Source organism: Bos taurus, chromosome 7 (genome assembly GCF_002263795.3).
Source record: "Bos taurus isolate L1 Dominette 01449 registration number 42190680 breed Hereford chromosome 7, ARS-UCD2.0, whole genome shotgun sequence".
NCBI lineage: Eukaryota > Metazoa > Chordata > Mammalia > Artiodactyla > Bovidae > Bos > Bos taurus.
Genome location: NC_037334.1, coordinates 23,010,176 through 23,031,261, shown reverse-complemented (window position 1 = coordinate 23,031,261; position 21,086 = coordinate 23,010,176). Strand labels below are relative to the sequence as shown.

The 21,086-nt window shown below is 37.3% G+C and overlaps 1 protein-coding gene across 7 annotated transcripts in view; it reads right to left on the bottom strand.

Moving 5' to 3' along the window:
- RAPGEF6 (Rap guanine nucleotide exchange factor 6) overlaps nucleotides 1–21,086 on the bottom strand; it is a 228,779-nt gene that overhangs the window by 23,805 nt on the left and 183,888 nt on the right. For all 7 annotated transcript variants that reach the window (XM_003586275.6, XM_002688965.7, XM_024995044.2 and 4 more), the window contains 4 exons: nucleotides 18,179–18,419; nucleotides 15,696–16,079; nucleotides 5,113–5,324; nucleotides 578–701 (listed from right to left, as the gene is read on the bottom strand). In XM_003586275.6, coding sequence (XP_003586323.2) covers nucleotides 578–701; nucleotides 5,113–5,324; nucleotides 15,696–16,079; nucleotides 18,179–18,419 — 961 coding nt within the window. The remainder of the gene's footprint in view (nucleotides 1–577; nucleotides 702–5,112; nucleotides 5,325–15,695; nucleotides 16,080–18,178; nucleotides 18,420–21,086) is intronic.

Here is a 21,086-nt window from a genome sequence, read left to right as displayed (position 1 = left end):
TCATTTTTATTAAAGATACAGTATCCTTAACTCTGCACTTTCTAAACTGCTAAAGAATTTACATAAGCACCATAACTTGAGACAAAGGAATATATTTTAGACAAATGAAGTAGAACTTATATAGATATTGAACTTTAAAAATATTCAATAAAAATCAAAGACATGCAGACTAATACTTCACACATTTGGTTAGAACCAGATGAAAGTGTCTGTTTTCTCTAATAACTGCAGTAAAGATCAGCAACTTACTTATATTTAAGTTAGATGACATTTTACGTAACAATAACAATACAGAACTATCTGTGTACTCAAAAAAATTAAGAGAGAAGTAGGGTTCAAATCTCAGCAATTTATGTCATCCTGGACACATTATCTAACTGCTCTGAGTTTCAGTTTCTTTGTATGTAAAGGGCAGGCCAATACTACCAACCTTTAAAGGTTTTTATAATACACTATTATTTGAGATTGACATCTATAAAGCACTTAATACAGCACACAATAAAAGGCAGATGGTCAATAAGTGAAAAAGATCACTTTCAATGCCACTCTGTAACACTTACACACTTCAATGCCATACCTCTGTCGGAACATCATAGCTGGATCCATGTTAGCAGAAGTCATTCGAACAACCTGACGAATTTCCTTGGCAATCATTCTGAGTTTCTCGAAATTTACCAAACCATCAACTTTGGAATCATTTCCTATAGGATAAAAGTAATTTTTTTAACTCCCCCAATTAAAATATCTATACAAAGGTAGCAGAAGTCAAGTCATTATTCCTGGAGGCACAAATCAGAACCTTTATCAAACTGCCACTTTTTGGTTTTAAGAATTGATAAACCCATATATGGTTTAATCCTGCTCCCAAGGAATGACCTAATGGGAGGAATTATACTCCACGGGAATAATGATTACGAACATTGGAAAGTGATAAACTGTGCATAGCTTCTAAAAGCCACCTCTTCACTGCACTGCAGGCACACCTAGTAAAGTGCAGCCCTCAGTGCTAGCTCTCCAGACGCTCGGCTCACTCAGGCAGGTACCTGCATCTAGTTTTTTGGCAGCAAAGTTAGTAACCACTTGAAAACTTAGGTTTCCACCAGGGGTCATCAAGAGTGACCTTTGGGCTTACCTAGTCCAGTATGGTTGCTACGGTTTACAATGATTTAAAAAATTGTAAAATCAGTTGTGGACACTTAAAAAGTGGAAGACATCCCATGAAAATAAGAATTTCTGCCTTATGTGGAAGAAAAAGAGAGCGGATGGTATGTGGGGGATTAAATAATAGCACGTCTGTTTTCCAAGTGGTAATAACTAGTTAAAATTAAGAGACGGATGGCTCATAGGGACAGACATCTTCAAGTCTACCATATACATGCCCTTCCCCAGAATTTGAATTTACAATCATCACTTTAATCATTAAATACAAATTTGATTGTTCATAAGTTACATAATTTTTGTTTGTTTTATTAAGTAGTTCTCTGAGAAAAAAATTCATACAACTTTCAAAATGGTCTATTTTTCTTTGACAAGAACAGGAATGACACCAGACTTAGCCCAGATGTGGGCTTACGCAGTTCAAACCACAAGGCAAAAAATCATATGTTCAAAGGGTAATCTAACTGTCTTTTTTCCACACCTGTCTTTAACACTTGGTGTGACCCTATTTATTTCCCATGGTGGGCCCCAAGGTATCTCTGTGGAACACCAAGTCCCTGAAGCCAAGAAGGAAAACCACATGGGTCTGAACACACGTGGGCTCCCTCTTTGTAGTAAATGGTACCTATCTACTGGACATATAAACTGTTCTGGGTCTCAAAATGAGTTGGAAACAAAATGACAATGCAAAATACTTTCAAGTCATATAAACATGTTTTGAGGGAACATGTAAGAAAATATATTTGAAGTCTCTAGTAATATTTTCTTAAGAAAAAGAAGTACTAATGAAATTAGGGGCAGTATAATTAGTTAATTGGTACAACACACCGAGAACAGTTCGAAAAGTTCAACAAAAATAGAAATACGTTGAGTCATTAAAAAAACTGTCAAGGCAGTGAGGATCTGAAGAAATAATGAAGATGTGTGGCAAATTTAGCATTTCCAGTGCTCCACCTACAGGCCTCTGCTGATTTCAGAAAAGGTGACCATGAGCTGAAAAACTGAGCAGTGCCACCCTGACTTTTGAAGTTAGAGAACAACTTAAGTCTAGATAAATCTTCAATTCTTCGGGTTGGGATCTTTAAGACACACACACACCCACACACACACACACCCACACCCACCTACCCACCCACCCACCCAACAAAACGTAGACTGGATAAAAGTTCAGTGTTACATTATCTCAAAATGTGAAATGGTTTAAAGTGATTTTTGGATTGCTAGCACTCCTAGCTGCCTGGCAGAATCAAGTTTTAATTCTATCTGGAGAAACAGAATATTGTCCAAAATTCTAGATTATTTCTGTAATTTTTTATATACAACATCCACCTGGCCAAAAATAACCAGGTACATTTGGTGAAAATTTAATATGACTGAAATGCAAGGGGAAAAAAAAGACAACAGAAAGACTCATTAAAAAAAAATAACACCTAGATTATGGAGTTACTAGAGACAGACACGGAGAAGGCAATGGCACCCCACTCCAGTACTCTTGCCTGGAAAATCCCATGGACGGAGGAGCCTGGTGGGCTGCTGTCTATGGGGTCGCACAGAGTCAGACATGATTGAGTGACTTCACTTTCACTATTCACTTCCATGCATTGGAGAAGGAAACGGCAACCCACTCCAGTGTTCTTGCCTGGAGAATCCCAGGGACGGGGGAGCCTGGTGGGCTGCCGTCTACGGGGTCGCACAGTCGGACACGACTGAAGCGACTTAGCAGCAGCAGCAGCAGAGACAGACATTAAAGTAACTGGTGAATATGTGCAAGGTTATAAAAAACAACTCTGAGAACTCTGGTAGAAAACATGAAGAAATGAATTTAAATTGTAAATCTGGGGGGAAAGCCCAATAACTGAAATAAGGAATATGCTGTTGAATTTAACAGTAAGTCAGACATAGCTGAAGAAATAATTTTAAAATTGGATATTAGGCTAGAAGAAAATTCCAGAATAAATAAAAATATCCAGGTGAGACAAAATCAAAGTCGTATAATAGCAAAGCTAGAGAAAAACAGAGATAGAGAGAAGAGAATATTTTAAAGCAGCTATTAAAGGAGGGTAGATTATTGTCAAAGGAACAACAAATAAGACTGACAGTTGACTTCTAAAAATAACAGTGGAAGTCAGGAGATATTTCTGTTACCTTAAAATGTTGAAAGATAACTGCCAATCAAAATTGTGCCTTAAGAATGAATATTAATTAAAGACATTTTTTCAAATAAACAAAAACTAAGATTTTATCACCAATAGACTTGCACATAAGAAAATAATAATCAGTGTTCTTACAAGGAGAAAAATCCTCAACCATAGGCAAACTTTGAAATTCAGGAAGGGGAAAAAACAGTAACAATATCATCACACTAAATAAATATCGACTTTACTAAACAATATTAGTACCAAGTGGGATTTAAAAGCATGGCAACAACTGTATATAAATTGAGAGGTGAGAGAATGGGTATTTGAATGGTCTGAGTTCTTGCACTGCCTGACACACAGAAAAGTACTAATGGATACTACTCAAAGTAGTATCGGCAAGTATCAATGTTGTAATGTATAGGGTAACACTAGAAAATTAGCAAAATAGTGTGTAGTCAGCAAGTTAATGGAGGACAAATACCACTCACAAAAAAACAATTAAGAGGAGTATAAACTACACGGCTGACTCAATGGACATGAGTTTGAGCAAGCTCCAGGGTTTGGTGATGGACAGGGAAGCCTGGCATGCTGCAGTCCATGGGGTCAAAGAGTCAGACAAAATTGAGCGACTGAACTGAGACTACATGGCAAAAGACTAATAAATTAGGTTTTTAAAACTCAAAACGTGTTGTTCATCAGAAGATAATCTTAAAAGAGCCAAAGGCAGTCATACTATATATATATACATATAGGACTTACACAAAATCCTTAAAAGGTGTATTACAGAAAGAGAACGTTATGAAATATAGGCAAGAAATCAAACTGAATGGATAAAAGAGGACAAATAAATATACAGAAGGGTGTCCAGACACATTAGTAATCAGAGAAATGAACATTAAATTACATCAAGATATAATTACACACCTACTGAAATGGGTAGAAATAAAAAGAATGAATTGACCAGGTACTGGAGACAGCGAGGAACAATAAGAATGCTCATGTCACTGCCAGTGTTCCACTTCAGTAGATTAACACCAAACTGTCTCCCAAAGTTGACTGTATGAATATTCATAAATTTCACTGTGAATTATATCAAACAAAAATGCATGTGTACTATGAGATATGTGAAAGGATATTCACAGCAGCATTATTTGTATTGAGTAAACAGTGGAAACTATCAAATGCTCATCAACAGATTGAATGAATCCACTATATCGCATTTATGTAATGCAATGTCAAAATAGTTTTGAATAATGAATTACAATTACACTCAAAAACATGCAAGAATCTCATCACACAAGTCTAATGTTCACCAAAATAATCCAGAAGCCAAACCAAAAACTAAAAAAACAAATATACTCTGTGGATACATAAAGCTCGAGAACAGGTAAAACCATCGTATTAGAAGTCAACACAAGTATCTTTAGGGAAGATGAAGGTGGTAACTGGAAAGGGGCACAAGTGGGGCTGCTGGGAGGGAGGCAATGTTTTTTCTTGACTGGGTGTTGGTTGCCTGGGTGTTTGCTTTGTCATAATCCATTAAGTTGTTCACTTGTTTGCGGTACTTTTCTGTTTGTGTTCAGTAACTAAAAAAAGAAGTTGGGAGTCTGATCTTGGTTGTGTGTGAATTGCATTGGGTAAACACCAACATCTGTTCTTATCAATAATGTGGGTTTTTCCTAAGATTTACTACATTTAATTGGGTAAAGCTTTTAGTGACTTATAATCAATAGACTGAAAAATATATTAAATACATTATAATTCTGTAGAATTAGCTGAAGTTAAGCATGCTAATTTTCAAGTAACTTTAAAATACCTTCATGTAGAAATGTCATATCTTTCTTGACAACAGGAAAGAGTGGAATAATTGGAGGCTGCATGCTTTGACTACTAAGAATATTTCTGTATTTTGCCATGTTTCTGGATGGATCAAAAAGGTCTTGCAGATCTTGGAAGTGTTTATCATACTTGCTTGGTAACTTTTCCCAAGTACCTCTGAGTCGTGCTACAGATGCCAAGTTCAAACCACTGCCAAAGATGAGAATAAAAACATTAAAAAGAGGCTTGCAAGAGAGGTAGGACGCAGGTCAGGTTAAGTGTATAAACCAATTTTTTTGAATGAAGCTAAAATAAGCAGATACATCGTATATAAACAGTAGAACCATAAAAAAAATAATAAATAAAAGGGACTCCTTGATCTTGTAAAACAAGAAAAACTTGCTTCAAAGGAACTACATTATGTGCCAATGGTTGTATATAGCTTTTTTTTAAGGGTGCATGTAAATGACAAATACAGTAAATCCATTAAACATACATTTAACTTAAAAATAAACTTCAAGCATCACAATGTTTTTGTATGTTTTACTTAGAAATAATTTTATGGAGACATTATTTATTTGAAAGTGGTATAAGTGATAACAAGTGCTATATAAATATAAGTGAGGCAAGTTCTGAGACTGAAAACCTTCTTTCTTTGAGATTTTGGCCATTCATGTCCCTGATTTCAATACTTCCATAGGTTCTAATCCTGTTGTCTGTCAAGTGTCTATATACTCAATGTCTCCTCTTTTGTTCTCGGCTACCTGACTTTTACCTCTACCACAGAATTTAAAATGTTCTCTTGACTTATGATTTTAAACTGTGGAATTAGGAAATCTTTGTTTCCTCTGTTTCTCAGAAATTATCTCAAAAACTATAAGGATGAATAAGAGAAATGTAGATTTCATTTCCACCAAAACTTAAGAGATATCTGTAACTCCTAAACAGAATGGCTATCAAAAAATAGTCAAGTCAAATCTAAGTATGCAAAATGCTGAAAAAGGAGGCCTGCAGCGGAAGATTTCAATGAAAGCTGTAAACCATAGCGCTCCAAAGCAGGTAACTTACTCCAAAGGCAAAACCAGCAATCCCCTATTTGGAACAACAAAGCAGGGTCCATAGACTGATAGAATTAGGAAGGGGCTGGACTCTTGTTCTTCACCAGGGAATGTCAGGGAAAGTAAGATTTAAAACAGTGTGTGCAGTGATATAACATCTTGGCTAGAAGCAGTTTAATAGTGACACAAGACAGCAGAGAGAAACTGAGTTGTAAGCACCCAGAAAACTGTATATCTCCATTTGCTGGAGAGAAGTTAAGGGTAAAAAAAATTCACATACAAGCTCTATTTCTGCTAGCCTGGAACACTTCCCTGGCTCCTCTCCCGTATGAATCTCCTGCAGATAAGATGGTATAGGAAAACTCATGTCCTTCTAAAATAAGGAATGAATAAAGGAGCCATAACATGCTGCTATGAGGAAAAACACAGACCATAAAGAAGGAAGATGTTCCGACAATAAAAACTGGGACTGACTAATGACCCTAGTATCCATGATTCAAATGAATTAATAAAGTAAACAAAGAGCAATGAAGTGATATAAGAGTTTAGGAAAATATATATATTGATTTAAAAAATTAACAAGTTTAGGAAAAATTGGAAGAAAAACCACAACTATCAGAAAAATGAAAGCAATGCTGGAACCTACATAAAGAAAAAGATAGCTAAGATCTTGAGCAAATATCTTAAAAGGACTGACAAAAGCAATCAATGGAAATGGTCAGAGTTGAGGAGAACGACAGAGAAAATGGGCTTCGCTGGTGGCTCAGATGGTAAAGACTCTGCCTGCAATGCAGCAGATTTGGGTATGATCCCTGGGTCATGAAGGTCCCCTGGAGAGGGAAACAGCAACCCACTCCAGTATTCTTGCCTGCAGAATCCCATGGACAGAGGAGCTGGCAGGGTACAGTCCATGGGGTTGAAAAGAGTCAGACACGACTGACTCACACTTTCACTTTCTTTTCAGAGAAAAAATAATGGATATGGAAGACAAAGGCTATCTAAAATTTATATAATTGGTATCCTTGAAGCAGGAAACAAAAATAATGGAACTGAAAAAAATCTTCAAAAGTACAATTTGAGAAAACTATCCAGGAACAAAAGAACTTAATCTATAGAATAGGTACCACAGTTTCAGAGAACCTGACACAGAACTAAATGAGATGTAGAAACACCCACGTAAGGTAAATGACTTCAGAGACAAGAAAATAAAAGGGGAAGCAAGCTCTGAAACCTGCACAACTACATGGAACACTAGCTGTAGAGCAATTATCTATGAGGTTCCCAAGAAATAACATGTTAGAAAAGAACTTTAAAGCCAGATAAAGTGATAGCGAAGTTCAAAAGCAACAGAAAAATATTTTGAATATGCTTAGGATATATCATTTCCAAAAGCATTTTTAAGAAATGATTAGAAAACAAAATTCAATCAGGAGATAAGGAGAGAGAGTGATGTCAACATTATAGTGTCATAAGACATCCCTATCCCAACAACAAAAACTCAGCCCCTATCCATGAACAGTGGGACCCAGAAACATGGACCAAGGGACCAGAGAGGAGTCTTACCCACCAGCGTACTGAGTAACAGGCAGGAAGATTTGGAGTGGGGAATCTAGAGGAGACTATGAAATGGTTCTGGCCCCTTTCAGCTATGGACTGAGAACATATGCAGAACACTGACTTCGGTGGTCACCTTCAGAGAAGAGGGACTTTGTGAAGTCCAGGTTTCCAAAGGAGAAGTTCGAGTGCTCCGCTGAAGTAGACGAGAACAGAAGAGTGTGAGTGAAATGGGATAGGAACAGCTTGACTTTGTTGGCATCACTCCTCCCCCAAGGAAGCATTATTGTTGTTGTTGTTCAGTTGCTCAGTCATGTCTGATTCTTTGCGACCCCATGACTGCAGCACGCCAGGCTTCCCTGTCTTTCACCACCTCCCGGAGCTTGCTCACGTCCATAGAGTTGGTGATGCAATCCAACCATCTCATCCTCTGTCGGCCTCTTCTCCTCTTGCCTTTGGTCTTTCCCAGCATCAGGGTCTTTTCTAATGAGCTGGCTCTTCTCATCAGGTGGCCAAACTATTGGAGCTTCAGCATCAGTCCCTCCAGTGAATATTCAGGATGATTTTCCTTTAGGATTTACTGATTTGATCTTGCAGTCCAAGGGAGTCTCAAGAGTCTTCTCCAACACCACAGTCCAAAAGCATCAATTCTTTGGCACTCAGCCTTTTTTATGGTCCAAATCTCACAACTGTACATGACCACTGCAAAAACCACAGCTTTGACTATACGGGCCTTTGTCAGCAAAGTAATGTCTCTGCTTTCTAATACGTTGTCTAGGTGTGTCATAGCTACTCTTCCAAGGAGCAAGCATCTTTTAATTTCATGGCTGCAGTCACCATCTGCAGTGATTTTGGAGCCCAAGAAAATAAAGTCTGTCACTGATTCCACTTTTCCTCTTCTATTTGCCATGAATTTAATGGAACCGGATGCCATAATCTTAGTTTTTTGAATGTTGAGTTTTAAAGCCAGCTTTTTCACTCTCCTCGTTCACCTTCATCAACAGGCTCTTTAGTTCCTCTTCACTTTCTGACATAAGGGTGATGTCATCTGCATATATGAGGCTGTTGATCTTTCTCCCAGCAACCTTGATTCCAGCTTGTGCTTCATCCAGCCAGGCATTTCACGTGATATATTTTGCATATAAGTTAAATAAGCAGGGTGACAATACACAGCCTTGACATGTTCCTTTCCCAATTTGGAACCAGTCCTTTGTTTCATGTCTGGTTCTAACTCTTGCTTCTTAACCTGCACACAGGTTTTGCAGGAGGCAGGTAAGGTGGTCTGGTATTCCCATCTCTAAGAATTTTCTGGTATGTTGTGATCCACGCAGTCAAAGGCTTTCGTGTAGTCAAGGAAGCAGAAGTAGATGCTTTTCTGGAATTCTCTTCCTTTTTCTATGATCCAATGGAGGTTGGCAACCTGACCTCTGGTTCCTCTGCCTTTTCTAAACCCAGCTTGAATATCTGAAAGTTCTCAGTTCACGTACTGTTGAAGCCCAGCTTGGAGGATTTTGAGCATTACTTGCTAGAATGTGAAATAAGTACAACTGTGTGGTAGTTTGAACATTCTTTGGCATTGCCCTTCTTTGGAACTGGAATGAAAACTGACCTTTTCCAGTCCTGTGGATACTGCTGAGTTTTCGAAATTTGCTGGCATATTGAGTGCAGCACTTTAATACCAGCATCTTTTAGGATCTGAAGTAGTTCAGCTGGAATTCCATCACCTCCACTAGCTTTGTTCATAGTGATGCTTCCTCAGGCCCACTTAACTTTGCACTCCAAGATGTCTGGCTCTAGGTTAGTGATTCCCACCATTGTGGTTATCTGGGTCATTAGATCTTTTAAATATAGTTCTTCTGCGTGTTCCTGCCACCTCTTCTTAATAGCTTCTGCTTCTGTTATATCCATTTCTGTCCTTTATTGTGCCATCTTAGCATGAAATGTACCCTTGATATCTCTAATTTTCTTGAAGAGATCTCTAGTCTTTCCCATTCTATTATTTTCCTTTATTTCTTTGCATTGTTCACTTAGGAAGGCTTTCTTATCTCTCTTTGCTTCTCTTTGCAACTCTGCATTCAGATGGGTATATCATTCCTTTTCTCCTTTGCTTTTCGTGAAAGGCAAGCCAAAAGGCAAGGAAGCATAACTCAAGCCTAAACTAGATGGCTCTTGATCTCTCCAACAGGGAAAAGGGAGAGCAAGTTGGGAATGCCTGGCTGTTCAAGCCATGTGAGGTGTTGCTAAAGACACTTATTCTCTCTTCCAGCATCCAGAGCACTAAAGTGGGATCTCTATGAGTGGGAGGGAGGGAACAGATCAGAAGAGTAGCATGTAAGATTCCAAAAGGATATTAAAGGAATGAGGTGCCTGCTAACGCCTCTGGATTCCAACAGGAAGCCCATCCAGAAGACATAGAAAGTGAGTGTTAGCTGCTCAGTTGTGTCTGACTCTTTGCGACCCCAAGGACTGTAGGCAACCAGGCTCCTCTGTCCCTGAGATTCTCCAGGCAATAGTACTGGTGTGGGTTGCCATTCCCTTCTCTGGGGAATCTTCCCAACCCAGGAATCGAACCCAGGTCTCCTATTTCAGGCAGATTCTTCACCATCTAAGCCACCAGGGAAGCTCCCCAGGAGACACAGGAAAACCTCAATTGTAAATCCTCCTGATGTACCCAAGAGTACCTGCAGCTCACTGTGCTCAAACCCACACCTTCCACCCCTCTGCTACTGGCTTCCTGTGAAAGGTCCCAAAAGAAACCTCTGGAAGAGAGGAAAAACATACAGAAAACAGGCTGGAGTCTGTGGGTGAAGAAGAAACCACAAATCTGAACTGTAGCACTACCTTTAGGAAAATAAAAGAGACATATCGGCATGTGACATGGTACATCCTAGGATACAGAGAAAACATACAAGCTTCAGCATTCTGCCCAAGAGGGAACAAGAAGCCTGGAGCAGGTGTACCCACACAATGCTAGAGAGAAAGTCTCAGAATCTGTATTAGGAATGACAAAAGGATTTTTTCCTCCTGAAGGCAATTCATAAAAATTAGAGAAGATGAAAGCAATTTCAAATGCAGAAAAAGCAAGGCAAAACTCCCTGAAGCATGAAAAAACAAGGAAACATGACATCACGAAAAGTTCACAATAATCTTCCAGTAATCAAAGGCACAGCAATCCATAATTTACCTAATAAAGAATTCAAAATAGGTGTTTTAAGAAAACTCAATCAGCTATAAGAAAACAGAAAGATGGGTCAATGAAATAAGAAAAACAATATATAATCAAAATACAGACATCAAAAGAAAGAACCAAAAGAGTATTCTGGAATGGAAGAATTCAGTGAATGAAATGAAAAAAATTGCAATAGAGAATAGCAACATCAAGTAGACCAAAGAGAAGGAAAAATCACTGAGATAAATGATAGGAACTTTGAAATAACTCAGAGTGAGGAGAAAAAAGCATGAAAAAAAGAAAAAAAATGAAGAAAGCCAATGAAGAGAAAAAAGAAAAAGAATGAAGAAAGCTGGGAAACCATTATGGAAGAAAACTCAAAACAGCCAAGATACAAACCCTTGGGGTTCCAGAGAGAGAAGGGAAGAGAAAGAAGACCACTAAAGAGGTACAGCTGAGAAATCTCCAAACCTGGGAAGAGGCCTCGACATCCAAGTTCATGAACCTAACAGATTACCCCATTATTTCAATCCAAGACAACTTTCTCCAAGACACATTATAACAAAACTGTGAACATGAAAGAAAGAATTCTACAGGCAGCAAGACAAAAGAAGATTGTAACTTACAAGGGAACTCCCATTAGACTATCAGTAAACTTTTCAGCAGAAAACTTACAAGCAGGAGAGAGTGGACTAATACATTCAAAGTGCAGAAAGGAAAAAATTACCAGTCAAGAGTACTCTATCTGGCAAAGTTATCCTAGAGAAGTAGACTTTCCCTGGAAATCAAGAGCTGAGAAGTTCATAATTACTAGATCTGCCTTATAAGAAATGCTAAAAGAAGTTCTTAAAATGAAATGACACGAATAATGTTAAAACATATGAAAATATACAACGCTCTGATGAACATTAAGTATAGAGTTAAGCTAAAAAATACTCTCAACAATGAAATATGATGGTATATTAACCACTAAACTAGAGAATAAAGGTTAAATGACGAGAATATAAAAAACACTTGCTATTACAATTTGCGAGTGAATACACTACATAAAAAGGCAAATTGTGACACTGAGAACATAAAAGAGGGGGCAGACTCTTGAGAGTCCCTTGGACTGCAAGGAGATCCAACCAGTCCATTCTGAAGGAGATCAGCCCTGGGATTTCTTTGGAAGGAATGATGCTAAAGCTGAAACTCCAGTACTTTGGCCACCTCATGCGAAGAGTTGACTCAACGGAAAAGGCTCTGATGCTGGGAGGGTTTGGGGGGGCAGGAGGAGAAGGGGACGACAGAGGATGAGATGGCTGGATGGCATCACTGACTCAATGGACGTGAGTCTGGGTGAACTCCAGGAGTTGGTGATGGACAGGGAGGCCTGGCGTGCTGCGATTCATGGGGTCGCAAAGAGTTGAACACTACTGAACGACTGAACTGAACTGAACTGAACTGAGAGTTGTATGTGACTGGAATTTTATCAGTGTCAAATAGACTGTTACATCTCTAAGAGGTTTCATGTAAGTGTCATGGTAACTAACCACAAAGCAAAAACCCATAGTGGATTCACAAAAGGTGAAGAAAAGAAAATCAGAGCATACTACCAGGAAAAGTATCAATTCACAAAGGAACAAAGCAATAGAGTAAAAAATAAGAGTAAAAAGAAAGAAGGGACTTACAGAACATCCAGGAAACAATAAGATGGCAGGAGTAAGTGCTTACATATCAATAGTTACTCTAAGACCCCCCCAGTAGTGCAGTGGGTAAGAATCCACCTGCCAATGGCGGGGACTTGGATTTGATGCCTGGTCTGAGAGGATTCCACATGCTGCACAGTGGCTGGGCCTCAGCGCCACAACTACTGAGCCCACCACGCTCCAGAGTGGTGAGCCTCAGCCACTTAAATCTGCTCGCCCTAGGCCCATGGGCTCCAACTACCGAGCCTGTGTGCTGCAACTCTGATGCCTCCGTGCCCAGAGCCTGTGCTCCGGAACAAGAGCAACCAGCACAATGAGAAGCCTACACACGGCAACAAAGTGCAGCCCCCGCAGGCTGCAGCCAGGGGAAGCCCGCTGCGAAGACTGAAGGCAAGAGGCCAAGAGCTCGACAGAGGAGGAGATGACTGGGTGGCATCACTGACTCAATGGCCATGAGTTTGAGCAAACTCCGGGAGATAGTCAAGGACAGGAAAGCCTGGCGTGCTGCAGTCCATGGGGTCACAAACAGCTGGACACGACTGAGTGACTAAACAACAGATACATAAAGGGTATTCCATTCAATACCAGCAGAACACACATTCTTCTCGAGCATACACAGAACATCTTTCAGGTTAGGTCATGTAAGCCAAAAACAAGTCTCAGCAAATTTAAGAAGACTGAAATCATACCAGCTATCTTTTCTGACCACAATTTGTGAAACTAGTTATTAACAGCAAGAGGAAAAATAAAACATCTACAAATATATGGAAATTAAACAGCACTCCCTTGAACAAACAATGGGTCAGAGAAATCAAAGGGGAAATTAAAAAGTACTTCTAAATAAAGGAAAATGGATATACAACATACCAAAATTTGGGGGATACTTCAAGAGCAGTTCCAGGACCTAAACTGATAATGACAAATTTCTCAAATAAATTACTTAACATATGTAACGAGAAAAAGGAGAAACTAAGCCCATTTGAAAAATAACAAAAATCCAAGTAGAAATAAAGAAGAGACCAGAAAAAAACAATAGAAAATATCAATGAAACTAAGAAAGTTATCAGAAATAATAAAACTGACAATTCTTTGGCTAGACTTAGGAAAACGAGAACTCAAATAAATAAAATATGCTATAAATTCCAGTCATAGGTGACTGATTCACCCATTTCATCTCAGCTGTAAAGTTAATATGTCCTTTATATTTTGTAATGCATTGTGATATAAAATGTAGGAATACTAAGCAATTAACGTTGGCACCCCACTCCAGTACTCTTGCCTGGAAAATCCCATGGATGGAGGAGCCTGGTAGGCTGCAGTCCATGGGATCACCAAGCGACTTTGCGATCTGAGCGACTTCCCTTTCACTTTTCACTTTCATGCATTGGAGAAGGAAACGGCAACCCACTCCAGTGTTCTTGCCTGGAGAATCCCAAGGACGGGGGAGCCTGGTGGGCTGCCGTCTGTGGGGTCGCATAGAGTCGGACATGACTGAAGCGACTTAGCAGTAGCAACGTTACATGAACTGTCAAAAATGTAAATAAAATGTTCTTCATAACAAAACCAACCTAACCAAAACAAAGCTTCCTAACCAAATGTCTGACCTTTTTTGTACCCATCTTGGGGCTGCTCTCCACCGTTCTCTCTCATTCTACTTCCTTGATTTTAACGACACTATCATAACTATGCTGTCTACTATCTCTTGTATTAGTACTCTAGTTCTTTGGTTGGATTTGCTTCTTTACCCTCACCTTGAGGATGGCCTCTAAGATATGTTTTTTTACCATATTCTTTGGACACTCTACACAGAGATCTCTTCTGGAGTCAATCAGGTTTTTTGAGGGGCGGGGGTTGTTTTTTTTAATGGAGTACTCCAAAACTGAGCTGGTAACGCTCAGATTCTTTACTCCATGTTTCCTATACAAACAGTTTCAATTTCTAGCCTTCTAATTGTCTATCAATGGCATCTGTGTTCCCTTGTTTTAGACTCAGCTGTTAAAAACTGTGAGGTAGTTGGTGTAAGTCCTGAATTCCACAAATGAGAAACTGGTCTTCAGTTTTCTCTTGCTACCACAAGGAAGAGGTAAGATTCAAATACAGATGCGCCTGATTCTAAAGGCCACTCTGTTAATCTCTATTCAACACTTCTTCCACAATGTCTAGTTCTATTGCATCCAATGGTTAAATTTCATAAAGGAGTTTTCTATTACTATGACAGATTTATGATTTAGAAGTTGCTATAAAGATTTTAATTTTATCTCTTGTGAGTACTAGAAAGAAATCGTAATTAATTTTTGGGAGAGTGTGCACAGATGGAATTAGTTACGGTAGTTATTATGCTACCATATACAAGTACATGACCTTTAAAAGGACCACATTACTACTACCCTCCACCTTTAAAATTAGACTTGTTTTAGGAGGAATCCTTCTGTGATCAGCATTGTGCTGGATGAGGGTCCGAAAATAAAGTACGTACACCGAGATTCTCATAAGTGAAGAGAAGGAGGAAGGTTCCCAGAAGCTCATGTAACCACCAACACTTCCTGGGTTTATAAACTTTGAAGGATTTTCACAATTCTAATGGCCCAGCTTGTCTGAGTGGCAACACATTCAATAATACCTCATATAGTCTGTGAGAAACAGGAAGAGGTCACCAAATGGTTGCATTATTTGTTGCTGCTGTGGTCACTTCAAAATAGCAGTTTTAAATTACTGCATTAATATCACCAATTTGTAGTGCATTGATTTTTCAATGTCAAATCACAGTGAATCAGGTACTGCCTGATGCACAGTACAGAAGTCTGATGATAAAGACCAGGTATCGGGCATATATCCAAGAAGGTATAATCCCTCATGGGGGAGAAATGAAGAAAACTGGGCAGGGAACCACCTCTACTTAACAAAAAAATGTTTAAGTGACTGAAAGATGGAAGAAACAAAAAGAGAAAAAAACAGTATCACCAAAATGGAAAATATGTTCAATCTAACAACATTTATATAAAAATATATTCATTGAACTTTTCTTCTCCTGCTCATTTAATACCTAAGAAGAAAACCAGCTTCAAGTTCAGTATCATGACAAAATCATACAGAAATATTTGTACAAACTTACCTTATTATTGCAAACATGGAATTGAAGTTCTTACATTCTCGACAATGAAGTGCAATTTTAATAAAATGTTTAATAATCTTCATTCGTTTGAGCTGATTTGATTCAGTTAAAATCTCTGATGCAACCCAGAATGTCTCTTGGTTTACAATGTCTTCAAATTCTTTCAAGTGAGTATTTCCTGTTTTGGACTCTAACTTAAAAAGGTCATCAATATATTCAGTAGGCTCAATATTACGAAATAAATCAAAGTCCCTCATTGACAGCTGAGTGGCCACCTCAATAGTACTTAGTTGTAGCATGGACAGCTGGCTTTCCTTAACTAGTTCTTGAGCATCTTCATCTGAACATAGGGTTTCTGTTTCCATGTTATTTTTCAAATAATACCTAAAAGGAAAAATGGCTTTTATAAGTGATTTCACATTTATAAGAGCACTTTTCCTCTTTATCACTGTTGTCAAAACATCACTATAAAAAAAAAAATCATTATACTATTAATAACTTTTTGTCACAGACAGGGGTGGGGATGATTTGGGAGAATGGCATTAAAACATGTATAATATTATATAAGAAACGAATCACCAGTCCAGGTTCGATGTAGGATACAGGAAGCTTGGGGCTGGTGCACTGGGATGACCCAGAGGGATGGTATAGGGAGGGAGGCGGGAGGGGGGTTCAGGATGGGGAGCACGTGTACACCTGTGGTGGATACATGTTGATGTATGGCAAAACCAATACAATATTGTAAAGTAAAAAATAATAATAATAAATAAATATAAATTAAAGAGGTAAAAAAAAACCTTTTTGTCAGAAATGTCAGCAGAATATTCATTTAAAGATAAAATGGAAAATTAACATTTTAAATGAGAAGACTTTGAAGAAGTTGTTCTCTTATTCTACCATTTAACATCTATGAATTTAAAGTGTAAAAGTAACGTTGATTATACTGTAAAACTTAATGATTTTAAGAAATTATTCACATGTTGTGTGAACAATCATGTGTATACTCTTGAGAACCAAAGCTTTAATGAGGGCTCTATAAGGATGCAGGACACATAATAGGTACTATACAAAATACTTGTTCATGGACAGCATGAGTAAACTCCTGAATCAAGACTGTCTACAGTTCTATTTGGAAGGTGTTGCTGTACTCACTTTCTTCTTAACTTGAAATTTTCAAGAAAAGCAAAGAATGAAACCCATACAGAACAGAAACTTCCATTACTGATTTCTCCCTTGATAAATCCAAAACTTCATTCCAGCAAATGGCATTGATCGGTAGCCATAAAAAAGATCTTCATTTGCCTTTCATCTTTTTAGATGAACAATTTTATGACACTTAAAAGCTCAGAGGCAAGTAAAGAATTCATAATTAGAAAATATCTTCTACAAGACTGTTGCTGCAGAAGAGGTTACATTTTGTATCACAAGTGGTTTTTACTTCAGTCTTTTCTATTAATAATATATAGCTTGATCTAAGCCTGAGTTTGTGTCCATCTATTTTATATTGTCAAGGAACTATATTTATTTTTCTTCTGCCTTTAAACTATTCACATGCCTAAGAGATTACCATAAATAATGAGTTGAAACTCATACTGTAGATAATAAAATTAGATCTAATTATGTTAGGTTTATTAACTGAATTCTCTTAACATTCCTCTGAGGTTGGTTCTATTACTTTCATCCCATTTTATGATGAGAAAATTCAGGCACAGAGGTACTAAATAACTTGCTCAAGATCACACAGCCAGACCAGGGATTTGAATCTGGGCAGTCTTGCTCCAGGATCCATGCCCTTAACCACTACATACAGTCAGCAAAAGCAGAGTTAACCTATTCTCTCTTAACAGCAACCATGATGGATAGTCATTTTAAGGTTTCTAAGGATCTCATTCCACATATGAATCTGGGTTTGCTAAAAAGATTGTATTATTGCCAGAAAAAAAATCACTAAAAAACAAATGCTACTGAAACTATCTTCTAGTTGATCAAATAATTTTCAGAGCACATTTAAAACACTTTTAGAGTTTTAATATATCATAAAAGGAAAAGTACTTAGAAGAATTAGGTAAATATGGCTTCTTTTCCCCAAAGTACATACTGATCATTTAAAAAGCAAATAGTATAAATTAACATACATATATATACTCAGATACATATAATAGAGATATGTATCGTCTCCCTCTGTAAAAAACAGGAGTTGGACTATACCACTGGTTCAAAGGCTTTATTTTAGCAGGAGGGCTAAAATATTTTTATCCTTTCTCCCACTTCTGGGTAGCACTTACGAGTGCTAACACTCTTAAGATTCCATTTACATAATTATGGAGACAACAGAAGGCTAAAAAAAGAAAAATACTATGTTAATTTTAGAGAGAACTCAGTGGCCCTAAAACATGATGTTCCTATTTAACATTATGTCTTTTAACATGGAATCTTCAAAAACACATGCAGAAATCAGTACATTCATTAATAAGCACATTCACCTTCCATTGAGCTGAATTCTATCAGCTAATTTGGAGAATTGGTCTGGAAGTCTTCTCTGTTTTATAACACCCTCAGGAGTAACAGAAACTTCACAGAGAGAGTATGTGTCAGATGCACCAGTCAAACCAAATTCATGAATAGCTTGACAGACAACTTCCTTAGCTGTAGTGTCTTTACTGATGATAATGTAGCAACTTTGCTGATCTGCTTTGAAAACTCTTATAACTTGATCAGGAATATCTGTATAAATACAAAACAGTATTCTGTTATTTTACAGAAACTGACTCAAACTCTTCAAACAATAATTTAGAAGACAATGATCTCTCTAAACAGTTAAATATATATTTCTCTTTCAAGGATGTTAGAAGAAATCATAGCTGCACTTATTAATAAATCAATGTATCTTTTCTGGTGACAAAATACTAGTATATGTTCACAGAAAAACACCAAGAAAAAGAAAATAAAGCCATACTACGCATATGATTTGAAAGCCATGAAATTTTCATTTTTATAAACATTTTAAGTCATTAAATATTCTTCAACAAAATTTTTTATGGAGGCATAGGACTCCACAATCTGTATTTTATAATCGGAAATGAACCAAATCCTGAATCATAGACAGTCAGCTTGCATATCACGTTCCTTTATCATAAGTAAATTATGATAAATAATTTCCCTCCATCTCAAACTCTCCCTGAAGATAAACCTTTGTAGTCAATCTGATTTATTTCCTCAGGGATAATCCAAACCAAAGAGAAATGCTGAGTTAGAGGGCATGCATATGGTTAGGGTTTTGGAAATATACTTCTGAACTGTTCTCAGAACATTATAATGTTTTATCATCCTAGGGTACAAAGACAGCAATTTTAGTCACATTCTTATCAAAACTGTTTATGAATTTTTTTCCCCCATTTTGAAAGCCCTCTGCATTTCTTCCTCCAAAAATGTGTCATTATTTTGTATTCCACTTCTTTAGTTCATGGTGAAACTCACTGGTTTAATAAAACATTATTCCTTTTTAAAAATATTTTTTGTTATTCTTTATGCTTTTTCCTACTGAATTATACTAGGTGCCAATACAATCTACTATAAAGTGGCCAATGTCTTTTCAGATTTTATATTTATATATTTCAGCACAGGAAAATTTAAAATATTCATGTGGTTAAATCTCAGTGTTTGTGATGTTTGCTATTAGTAGATTAATCCTACTTTAAAATAAATGTTCATGTAATACATACATGTAAATAATGATATTCCCCCCTCCTACTCTACCTTATTGCTTTTTCTATTCATATGGCATTGGCTAAAGCTTCCTGAACAAAGCTTTCTGAACAATTAGCCCATATGATGACAGTGGGCTAATTTTTAATGTAATTAAATTTAATTGAAAAGTGATTTTACAACACAAACAACTGCTAAATGTTTCCTCATGATAATAAATTATAAAAATTTCTTCCATTTTTAATTAGGAAAAATGTATTGTTGTGGCTATTTCTATCATGTGTGTAATGGGGGTGAGCTAGGGATATTTTGGTGGCTCAAGTCACTGTATACGTTTGTGTAGCATTACCTTCTTAGCATTGTATACATTGTAAATCTAAGAGAAAAGAAAAATTACAAATTTGTCTCAAAACCACCCGAGGCATAATTCTAGCTAAATGAAAGAGAAAAGTAATGAAACAGATGTGGGAAGAAATAATTTCACAGAATAAAGTTATCAGTGAGTCTACAACACAAAAAGACAAAGACTGACTCTCAGTATTGGAATAGTCAACTGAATACATGTGAATACAATTCCAGGAAAAGTATTCTTAGCCAACAAATGTTGACTGTTCTGGGTTTACTGTCAAACTGGAAGCACAATGCTTCATCTATTCAGGCCCCTTTTGTATGATATACGCGCCAAACTGCCTTTTTTTGAGGTATGCAAAGATCTGATTCACCAAACACCTCTTTGCCTTCTGTTCATACATCTCTGAAAATGAGTCAGTCCCTCAGATGTTGCTGACATTAGGTTTCTAAGTCTACAGGCATAAGGTAGGCTCTTATGGCATGCTAACGATATGCTTCTCTATTCTGGGCTAGAAAATGCAGGAAGTTGGAAATTTCAGTTTTCCAAAAGAAAGATACTGGACAAGAGTTTCATTATCCCTTTTAACCCAATAAAAGGTGTCAAACAACTACTACTATTATCTGTATTGTTCCTATCCTCTTCACAAAAATAGGTCTCAGTCGTCCAGGGCTTAGAGGTAGATTTGTTTACTAGGTTTTTGGGGGTTGAGCATCTGCCAGCCGAGCTGGCTGACCATGAGGGAATGGGGAGATGCTCTGATTCTTTTTACTAATTTCTTCAGAGAAATTTATTCAAACAGACAGATTGGCAATTTGTACACATTTCTTCTCTTGCTGCTAATATACTATGTACGATGTCAGGGAAGGAACCCTGTGCATCCTTCCAAACACTGTATTCTGTTACATTCTCTTATATTCACACTGTTAAAACCATTTGTTTCACATGCAAAGGACAAACTGTCATATAGTCATATAAGAAGGAATCAGGCATTATAAATGGATAGCTCTAGAACAGATCTGCAAATGGAATTACCCAAAGGATATTACATAACCCAAATCCTGGTGAATTTGCCAAGATAATAAATGCCCATTTTGAAAACCAAATTTGAAAATTTGAGACACATTAGAGGAAAAAATATCTCCACACTGGTATCAGTGTTGGGGTAAATCTCTCTTTCCATTTTAGAACTGTTACCTGTATAATACATATATTTTCTTCACAAAAGTATTAGTGGGAGGACACTGTAATTAATGCTAAACATAATATTTGAAACATGGCAGACACTCACACATTAAATGATTAGTTAAATGATGAATATGAAGTTAGAATAAAGT